Here is a 12,126-nt window from a genome sequence, read left to right on the forward strand (position 1 = left end):
TAATTTTATAATCCCAATATCATATTGTCTATAAATGACAGCACTGTATCGATTACAGCAGTTTGGCAAGCGCAGCAATAAATAATAATGATATTCAGAGTTCATTGGATGAAACAACATTACAAAGTCATGTTTTGACGTATTTAAATCGTAAAAGTGAAACAGAACGCTACCGCCAATCTACAGTCCTGAACACTGGCAAAATACAACTCACTCTTGAGTTTGCTCACCAACATAATAAATGCGTGACTTCAAAATTATCTCTCGGGTTATATGATCGGTTACTGCACACATATTGCTTCAGCAGGTAATGAAATGTACAGAATTAGCGTGCTAAATTGTGACGGTTCAACTTTGAAAATTTCGCCTAATTTTTAACGAAGTGCTACAATGGTTGTTTTGTGTTCTTGCGACTCGAATATGATGTGTATATATCGGAGTACCAGACTCATTATCTATTGTTTGCAAGTTCAGTATTCACCTGGGTCAGCAAGCTGTCTCACTCATTGTGAAAGACGCTTCGCTCTCATTCTTCAGCTTGATATAGCCAATAATGAGTTGAAAATGTTGTTACAACCAGCAATTATAATATTATTAAGCATGAAAACCTGTAACTTACCAACACTATATTTTGACCATATATTCATGCTTTAGCGATATATTTATATTTAGCTATCTCTTTGTAATATCCTCAATATCTTAGCCCTTATTTTGCTAACACTTATAAACATTTCAATCTGGATGCCTGTTAGTTTGAGTAATATCTATCTATACAAACTCAGTGCACATTATTGCGGGTAATCTCTACATATACAAACTCAATGCAGTTTTGTGTGAGTAATCTCTACCTATACAAACTCAATGTATATTAGTGTGAGTAATTTCTACATATTCAAACTCAACCAGTGTGAGCTAATTTTCATACTTGAATAAAATTTATGTTTCAACTATCCATTATTTTATAATCTCACCCTTTTTTACATACACTCAGGAAACTTGGCATATTGATGGATCTCAGGATGGATAGCTCTTCCATGCTAAATGAGGTTACTGTACCCTAATTTTCATGATGAGTAATTTGTATTCTCATATCTCAGCTCATTATACCATCAATAATGTTGATCTTGTTTCAGCTACACTCATGGTAATGATTGTGTGGGTGCATCACAAGAATAGTAAATTCACCTTACATTCCGACCTAATTTTCAGGCATCAATGCATTTTACCTCTTTACCAGTCTAAATTGAAATCTACTGTACATTTTTGTCTATTGCAAATGGTAATCGTGCGTACAAGTAAACACCTTCAAGTTTTAGTTTATAGATCCTTGTATTATTTATTGCATTGACCAGAACCAAGCCACAAGTATTATACTTCTGATCCTTAATTTTGTTTTTGCAGCCTGACAAGGACCAGGTGCCTCTTAGCATCATATCACTAATTGGATGTGTAATATCGATAGTCTGTCTTTCTGTGACAATGATTGCACATTGCATTGTTTGGAGGTATGTATTTCATATCACTATGATCTTCACGTGAGTATTAATACTTCCAGTTTGTATTATTTTGATGCATAGGTAGTTACTTAGGCGAACGGATCAATGATTGTTGTTGTTGTTGAGGGGTATATCACCATTTTTCAGCACAATATAGGCTATACATTGCAGTCACTGTCTAACTGGCGAAGGAAGAAACAGGGAAAACACCGGGGAGAACCACTGACCCACGAGTAGCTACTGGAAAGCTTACTCACGTACCCACTTTAGCCGAGCCTGAGACTCTAATCCATGCATACAGAGGTAAGATGGCAGTGATCCGGAATGTTGAGCGCTTAGACCACTCGGCCACTCGGGGCCCCCACGGATGAATGGATTATACAGCATAAAGAAGCATGTATAGATAATTTCTATATCTGATTTTTATGAATAGGACAGTAGAAACCATAACTGTTTTATGCATGCTTTCAAGTACATGAACAGTTCCTAACACGCATTGTATATAACAACCTTCCATGAGCAGTCACCGGTGCAGATGAAAAGGTTATGTTTGTTATGGAGGAATGGAGTTTGACTGTTGAATGTTTGTGAATATGATGAAAATAGAAAATGGCAATTCATAAGCTGTCTGGTTAGGAAAGTTAACTTTTGAAGGATGTTGACTGTAAATCAAGGTTTGACTTTGGATTACTTTAGGATAAAGTTTCATTATGCACCTAAGAATGTTATGTACCATATGTATCCTATGTACTAATGATACATAAAATCTTTGCCTTATATCCAATGATACATACCATATTTACCCTTGGTCCAGATGATACATGTCATTGCTACCCTATGTCCAAATGATATATGCAATCTTCATTCTATGTCCAAATGATATATGATATCTTCATTCTATGTCCAAATGATATATACAATCTGCACTCTATGTCCAAATGATATATGCAATCTGCACTCTATGTCCAAATGATATATGATATATTCATTATATGTCCAAATGATATATACAATCTGCACTCTATGTCCAAATGATATATGCAATCTGCACTCTATGTCCAAATGATATATGCAATCTTCACTCTGTGTCCAAATGATAATACCATATTTACCATATAATACAAAACTATTTTCACATTAAGACTTTGAATATCATACAGTTCTGGAAACCCTATTATTTTTTAATCGTGTTGTTCTATGCACTGTACATTTTTGAACAGCCTTGGTCATATATCGTATTCTTTAGACTAATTTTAGACATAATAAGACCATGAAAAAATGGAAAGCCATTTTAGCAAATACAGTGATGTATGATGTACATGTATCTTGTTGAATCGTATCTTAAAATTATGATCTATAAAGTTTTATATCATATCTATTTATTGGTGCACAGATAATATCATTCGGTTGATGTGACATAAAATAAAATTGATCTCTTTTGAAGTTAATAGTTGTGAGATATACCACAACATTCACTGCTAATAAAACGTGTCTTTATCATCTTCTAGTATATATGTTCACCTATCACTTACAACCAAAATCATTATGCGTGGATCGACTATATTGTGAAAGTGTACTGTAGGCAGCGACCACCTGTAGAACATAACCATTGGTCATGATGTTCTGGCACAAAATGCATTTTGACACTGCTATGATTCACTCTTTCACAAAAAGAAATGAACATTGCTGACATTTATTTAATCTGTTGTAATCAGAACTACTTATTGCATATGTGTCTCTGCAGACAAATTGCAAATTGTCTTAAAACAACACTGCTATGCTTCACTTCATCTAAAAAACAGAGATAAAAACACTGACATTTATTTATTTCATTGAAGCCATCCAGATAAAAAGTCATCTATTTAATGACAAAACCAAAACTCTTAATTCACATACAGAAATTGCCTCAGTAAACTAAAGGTGTAACATGCAATGGTTAATCATAAAGAGGATTTACTGGATGCGACAATGGTAGTTTGTGAGATGCACTTTAGTCTGGTTTTGCGTTTTGTACCAAACAACTCCTACCTGCATCACCTATAGATTTTAGGAACCGATAGCCAGTCTGTTCTATTTCTTTTGTGTGATTCTTTATAATAGGCTTAGCGCAAACATGTATAAACAATCATGATCTGGGTTGGTGTCGTCCTTAATGACTGAATTAATGATTGAATAAAATATGCAGTCAATAGGCAGATTACATTGAAAGTAGATGTCAAGTCACCGAAAGGTATGATTATTTTTAAATACAAATCAGACCCTTTATCCCAAGGCATATAATTTGAAGGCTTTCTTGTCAAAATCTGAAATAAGCCTTGCCTAAAAGACTTTATTCATAACAATATATGCAGTTATGCAGAGTCAAGCTGGCATTTTGTTTCATAAATAGCAACCAGTTACTTTCAAAAATTTATATGAATTCCAATAGATATAAATGTTTCGTAAAATAAATTGGGTATTTTGGTCAATTGTTTATTTCAGATGTATTGGGAGAGTCTCAACATAGAAAGAAGCTATTGATTTTAAAATTTCATGTTTGTATCCATAATGTTTTCACCCCATTAGAAAGGATCATAAGTGGCTTTTGAAAGAAGAAAAAATAAAAATCACCCGGTGAAAAAACCTGGAAAATACCTAAACATTTTTGTTTTAAAATACGTGTGTCACCCTGTAAATCACATTCTAATTGATCAAGTCATTACATACTATTTCCCCATGTAGATACAGGACATTAGACTTATATAATTATTATATTTCCATTTAAATAACGTCGAGAGAGATCGAACCGCTGATGATGATGCTTAAAGCACAACTAATGTTCACTCAGCTGAGACATCATTATGTGGATTAAATGTAATAATAATAATGCATTTATATCAAGATCAGTATTTTCATGTTTCTCTGCAGATATGTGAAGTCTGGTAGAAGCAGTCTTTTGATGAATTTATGTTTAGCCCTATTAATCTCGTACATTATATTCCTGGCTGGTGTAGATCAAACAGACAACAAGGTAAGCCTGGCTGATATTTTGCTAAATTATGATTGCACATGTAGCAAGCAATGATTATGATCAAGCAGCAATATATATATTTTCATAAGAAAGAATTATTTTAAAGAAATATAGATTGCACACCAAATACAAGCAGAAATGCATGTCCCAAATAATGCTACATTATAATTGTTTAAAAAACATTATGTTTAACCCAAATCATTGGAAAGTACTACACCTTTTCTTCCGAAAATTTCTTCTAAGTCTGAGCCAAGTGATATTTAATATTTTATTTTATTGAAACTGTGTACTATTCACATTTTAAGTAAATGCTTTCCTATATAATGGGTATAACTACATTTAATTATATTGGTACTGATTTCTCTTTGACATACATTGAGTGATCACATTAACACCGGGATATAAGCCTGCTATCTCTTTAAGACAAACTGCTAAAAAGATGGGAATTCGTATTTTCTTTATTTTATAGACAACATGTCAACAACTCTTTCCCATTGCCTCAACTTGCCATCACCAGGTGTTACTAGTTTTAAAGCTTCACTTACACATAACAGCATAATATGTGGCGTCTCCCATTAATCCAAGGCCATAATTGAACCGCCCATCCATGATTGTATAATCATTTAAATTGTCATTCATTCATATTATGCTAGTAAATTATAGTTTGAATATTGCATATATTTTATGAACTTTGTTTCATTTCTCGGACTTGGTGAATGTTTTGTGCACATGGTTCAACACACTATCATTGATGCATATTGTTCTTCATTTTTTTGAGCACACTGCCTATTGCTTGCTCACCCTATTAGTAATGGGTGTTATTCTTTAAACTTTGTAGCACACTGCATCATTAATGTATGCATTTTTCCTTTGATTTGTTTTATCTTCTCGTTTTATTGAAACATGTTGATGATGTGTAATGAATACAACAAGGCAAGGCAGGCTAAACTAGACATGCACGAGTCTTGGCTTCTGTGTATACATTTAACTTCATCAATACCATGGCTGTGCACAATATGGTACAATAGTGGATATATTACAGTTTTGCATCAGTTGACCAAGGCAAGGAAGGAGGCGGCAACAATGCAAATTTTAAAATTCTTACCCCCATTTGTAGGCCGCCCAAGTGGTGGTGTATGTCCCTTCCACATGTCTGAGTATGGCCTTTTGGTCTGTAAGTCTGGGCTGATATAGTTTTAATGACTCAAGCGGATCTATCCTTTACTAAGGTCTTGCCATCTGAATAAGTCCATGATCATCCGATCAATTGAGCCATCCATCAAGCCAGTCCAGCCATCTCATTGAGGGAATCATACTGGAAGTTCCATCCTTGTCACCAAGCCTATAACTTCATTTTTCAGCAATTACATATAACTCATTGATTGATCTTTCTGTTATACCATGCTACAGCTACATACACTTAAAATTATGGGAAATTAAGTGATAGATCTCTCCATCTAGCCAGGTCTACTGCTTCATCTCTTAAAGTTACGGAGATCTTAATAATAGATTTTCTGTCCTAATACGCCAAGAGCTATATAAAATCACAATAACTGGAACTTAATTAAATGCTTATTTGATAATAAAATGAATGAATCTAACCTTGTGGTATCATTTAGTCCTTATAAAGAAAGAAATCCAGTCGGTTGAACCATCCATCAAGCCAGTCCAGCTATCCCAGTGAAGGAATCATACTGGAAGATCCATCCTTGTCACCAAACCTATAACTTCATCTTTTAGCAATTACACAGATCTCATTGATAAATCTTTCTTTTCTACCATGGCACATCTACATACAATTAAAATTATGCGAAATTAAGTGATAGATCTTTCCATCTAGAAAGGTTTAAGGCTTCATCTCTTAAAGTTACGGACATCTTAATAATAGATTTTCTGTCATAATATTCAAATGGCTATATGCAAACACAATTTCATAAAAGGTTATTCAGTTTACTTACTGTGGCAAAGTTTCCCAACTTCATGTGCTTCTATTTATCATCACCGTTTTCTTTGCTAAAGGCAAGGCCTATGTGCATGAGAACAATCAATCTCTTGTTGCTTTTGAATTGTTATTCATATTTATTTTATATTGTGTACTTGACTTTTGTCCGAAATTGGCAATTGGATTGCGTATGAACATAACGTTTTGTCATGAATACATTATAAATAATTTCTTTTCCTGATATTCATGTTCAGAATCTAGTCTTATTTTTAAATTTAGTGTGTTCTGGAAATAAAATTCTGACTCACTTTCCTGTTTTAAAATCAGACTGTAGAACTTTACTGATATGTTTAGACATAACTTGAGAGGAATTATTTATTTAAATTATTCATTGGTATTACAAAGTACTCATTTACATTTTGGACCAAGCAACAATTTTGGGATAATTGTAAATTGATTTAAATCAATCTGGATTTTGTCAATATGATAAATCAACAGTGCTAGTAAATCAGACTATTTAAGACAGTTGACACATTCAACAGTGTCATTCGTTCAGAGCACTCCTTATGTTTGGACATATCATAGAAAATGTAATACTATTTTGGATTTATTTCACAATACTTTTAGTCCTTCCTAAATTTTTACCATGTAACTTAGGAAAGTAAATTATGAAACAACTTTACTAAACTTCTTAGTTTTGCTCAGTCCTAATAGACCCATCTAATGAATAATGAAAAATCTGACCTTCATCCTTCCCAGTGTTTTATCAACCAATCATAGTATTGTACATCCCTCTTAGGACCATGTCATACGGATTATCTGTTCATAAAGTTGTTTTCAGCAAGACTGATATATCAATGAGGGAGTTCTTACAACTCCTCAGGTTATTCAAAGCGGCAGTAGATTTTATCCTGCTGAGCTGCCTATATGTATGCACATTATAAATGACTTTGATGGTTAAATGGCACCCTTTTCCAGTCCACTCAATCAGAAGGTCAGTATTACGAACAAAGTGCGATCATTCCTCTGTCAGTGATGCAATCAATGTTGGCTCAATATACGAAATTATCTAAAGAAATACCAGTTTTGTACATATGACTTTATTTATGGTTGGGAGCACAATCATTGCCTGACTTACAAGGAAGCTGATTTTGTTGGACAACTCTGTATTGGTGATTATTCTCTTCACACAGGGGCACCAAATTGCCCAACCAATCTGAGCATACGCATTGGTACCTCGCTCAGTTTAAAAACTATACGAATTTGGTGGTGGCAATGGAAGGTAATGGGCATACTTTAATATGAACAACCACCTGTTATTTACCACTATTACTATATTTGTTATGTATGGCTCAACCTTATTATAGAAATGCACTGTTGTGTGCATCCATCTGCTGAACACCACAGGGGTCATAATGTTGTGTGATGTCTTTCAATACGGTTATGATTGACTTCATCAGGAAATGGGATTTTACACCACTAACCTTGATATATTCCTTTGTAACCACAATGAATTTACTTAAATCTACAGGTATCATTGAATGCTATGAATTGTTAACTAAAAGTAAATGTCATGGCCACCATATTGGTACAATAGAAGAATTCCATTCAAAGAAAAAAACATGGATGTACATAGTGCAGAGGTCCTTTTGTTTTATTTAGCTAGTTTTAATACCCATCACAATGGCAATGTCATGATGAGATAATGAAAGATCTTCTTATCTGCCTTTCACTGTGGGGCATTGATTACGCTATGGATTTATTTCGTCAGTCTTTCACTGTTGGGAAGTTAGTAAAATATTTCACCATTTGTCTCTGGACTTAATGTGACTCCCCTGGCTGAGTTATGTCCATGTCTCAATAACTTACTAGCATTTTAATTATGTAGTTAATCTTTTAAGGTTTATTTTAGATGTTGATTTATTGACTTTCCAGTTGCTAAAACCCACACATTAAACTGAAAGTACCACTGCCATTAGCTACATTGCATTGGATATGCCCATTGTTTGCATAGGAAGTATGTACATGCATTGGTCGAAATAAGCCTTTGACTTCTGCCACTCACTACATTTAGTTTTTTCAAGTTGGGTTCAGTATGTCATTTCATTTAATAGTTATATATTCCATACTTACCAAAGGAGATTGGTCAGAACTATAATTAGTTTTACACAACATGGCGTATTTTATCCTATCATTAATTTTCAGGTCAGTTTAGTGTCATTAACTGTAACAAAAAGTACATCATTGATATCACACGAAGCAAATAAAATTAATTAGGCACATTTAGTTAAATCTGATCTAGCTGGCCTGAAAATTTCCTGAATTACAGATACGATAAAATTCGTAATGGGATGTGGAATGAATTATACTTCAGTTATTATTACAGTTGTCAAGGATATGTTAACATCTTCATGAATATACATGGAATGTTTTAGGATGGATGTGTATTGTGTCCTGTGATTAGTGAGTGTAATAATAATAGCCATGAAAAAACTAATAGACTAAATGTCTGTTGCCAATAAGTATTTAATTGTAAACTCTGTTCGACTTTTACAAACCTGTTATGAGACATCATCTGTCTTTTTGTTAGCAGAAAAGGTGGTTTCTTAAAACAGGTTTCACTGTATCATCAAGATCTCTTATAGGTTTCATTATGAGCAATATTTCCATCAGTTTGATTAAAATTAGATCTCCGCTGTCCTACTTGAAGATCTGACAATGACCACTTAACGGTCATATTCCTGTGACATTTGAATTGGCCAATTGAAATGCAGCTTACAAAACTCTGAAAGTGAGTCACCTCGTTCGGTACACATTAATTCTCTTCATTAACATTTCTCAGTATCAAAATGCAAAGATGTAAGACTTTATATGATTGGTTGATAAAATAAACGATTATGGTAATAATATAAGTTACCAGAATATGATCCCTAAGCAGTCGCTGTCAGATAATCATGTGTAACAGTGGAGATCTTACTTTAATCATCATGCATTTACACATATTAATCAGTGCATCCTGCACTAAATGGTTGGGCCTGTGAACACTACTGAGTCTTTATATTTGAACATAATTCATTTAAACTTGGCGTGTAAGTTTGTATCTTGAACATCTCAGATGAATTCAATAATGAGTGAGGACCACACTTACTGAGATCATCTTGTATCTGATTTCTTGAGATTGTTAAACTGTTAAGGTCATACTTCTGGATTGTGTTTGATCTGATATTGATGTAAAATTATGATCAAGATCTTGTATTGTGAACAACATTCATACATATCATTAATTTGATCATGGCTCATGATTGATTGATTGATTGATTATATTTTAACGGCGCATCAGCACTGTTAGGCTATTTAGCGCCAAACAAAATGTTATGTGTATGATCTTTTAAAAATTATAAAAAGTCACCTATCAACCAGAGATATCAAAACCAAATAGTTGAAATCAAAATGATAAGATGGTGACGGTGAAAAATAAAGCTTCCCGATCAACGCGGGATGTAGATGGTGTATGTTAATGAAGATTGATGAAAATGTATTAAAAAAGAGCCGGTATATATATATATATATATATATATATATATATATATATATATATATATATATATATATATATATATATATATATATATATATATATATATATATATATTGCAGTAAACTGCACAAGGGGATATCATACAAGTTAGAGTTTAGAGTAGTCTGGTTGCATTTTTTGATATCTAATTTTACAACCTCAATATCATGGATGAGATAGATCATTGTTTATAGTACCTGCATATGCCAAAAGATTCAATTCTTGTAATTTCATCTTTACACAATGCATACATATTTAACAATGGCTGCAACTAATTTCCAATGTATATTCACGTAAGGCAAATGGAATAACCTGTTGAGGGCAATTAATATAATCACATGTTTGGATAGTGATTCTGAGTTTTTCTGCTTGCTGAATAAAGCATCAGAAGCAAATAATAATTAATTTTATAATACCAGACGTATATCTCTTTAAAGATACCAAGTAATGAAATGCAACATAAAAATACATATAGGGGATTATTAAATGATGATTTGTCATGTAAACTAAACAAAAATATATGTTGGCAATATAACAAGGAACATTCTATCAAAATTAATGATTAAATAATATAACATTATCATATTTGTCAAGCAAATGTGTAAAATACATGTAAATTATTATAGTTTTTTTAAACGAATTAGTGTCTATTTAGCAAATAAGCCGTGTTGGAATATAATAATATATCAACCAATACATTAGCTTATTAGACAAATATACTAGGAGTTTCACTCTTCTCCTCCCCTGTTTTAAGACTCAAAGAGCCAATTCCTCGCGGGTTACAAATACGTACAAAGGGGTGATATGCTGTTAGTGAGGCAGAGTTGCACAGTGAAAAACTACACAACACATATGGGATAGATTATTATTTTTATTAAAAATTTCTAAATTTATGTACATTTTAAGGCTATGTTTGTGCCAAATTGGACCAATTTTGAAACTATTGAATATTTTGAAACTACTTTGAATTGTTGTGTTTTTGTTTTGCCATATTAAAAAGCCCGGAACATTTGTTCTTTTTATATCATCTCATGAATTGTGTATTATTTAATGCATTTAGCTAATCAGTGCCATTACTGACTAATTATCTTAAATGTATGTATCTATTGTTAGCATTTAAATACAAAACGGTATAACAATCAGTACATATTCCTCCAGAAAGACTTGCATTTTAACTAACAAGAGAATATAAACTCTGATCTTAAAAATGTCCTGAGAAATTAAGTAGTCATCCAGGTTGAGCTGATGGTATGAATTGAGTGGTTTTGGGCCTCTTGTTACACGGTCCTTAGCTCGTGAATTACAAATAGTAACACATTAAAAAGAATAAATCATTTTTACCTCTTATCCGTAAGAATGTAGTTATTAATTGGTATACAATTCTTGTGCATATTTAATAAAACCTGTCTAAGTAAAAGTCGATTTTGAAAAGGCAGTGCATTTCATAATGTTGATTGGTAAGGAAGATGATTAGTTTTATAGTGATTTACGTTTCAAGACATATTGGCTGATCACCAGGACATTCAAAATAGATATCTTGAAAATGTTTGAGTCTTACCATGCATATATGCCATTTTTTACATCTTTCAGAATGCTTGCACAGCTGTGGCAGCCCTTCTCCACTATTTTTACCTAGCTGTTTTCTTCCTGATGTTAGCCTATGGAATAGAGATTGCTGTGTCTGTGATCTATGTGTTTGCCACATGGTCACGATTACAATGGTTGCTGCCTATTGCATGGAGTAAGTTTCTTTTTTTCAAACAAGATTATTTTCAGTATTCTATCACAATAATTCCAGCTTTTTATGTATAATGGCTACTGTGATGCCATTGTACTCAAGCTTCACAATTTTTTGACATATCTGTGTACATATTTACTTCACGTTTAAAACTCCATTTTCGAATGTACTGGTAATCTATTTCATGTACATAGCAACTGATAAACAGTTTGCAGTATATAACTGTTTGCAGTTATATTTGGTCACGGTTATGAACCCTTGGACTTACTTTTACCTCATACACTAGAAAATGATTGATCATTGCTAAATATGTATTATCCCATTATGGAATCATATTGCTGTCTATCGTTGATAAATACAATC

The 12,126-nt window shown here is 32.9% G+C and overlaps 1 protein-coding gene across 1 annotated transcript in view; it reads left to right on the forward strand.

Annotated features, from left to right (window-relative positions):
- The window catches only part of LOC149786790 (adhesion G protein-coupled receptor L2-like), an 84,213-nt gene that overhangs the window by 40,849 nt on the left and 31,238 nt on the right, over positions 1-12,126 (forward strand). Inside the window, exons 15-17 of the mRNA XM_089975980.1 lie at positions 1,402-1,505; positions 4,404-4,506; positions 11,616-11,766. Coding sequence (XP_089832106.1) covers positions 1,402-1,505; positions 4,404-4,506; positions 11,616-11,766 — 358 coding nt within the window. The remainder of the gene's footprint in view (positions 1-1,401; positions 1,506-4,403; positions 4,507-11,615; positions 11,767-12,126) is intronic.

This window comes from Sinohyriopsis cumingii, chromosome 12, assembly GCF_028554795.1.
Source record: "Sinohyriopsis cumingii isolate HCF-2022 chromosome 12, ASM2855479v2, whole genome shotgun sequence".
NCBI classification, from domain to species: Eukaryota; Metazoa; Mollusca; class Bivalvia; order Unionida; family Unionidae; genus Sinohyriopsis; species Sinohyriopsis cumingii.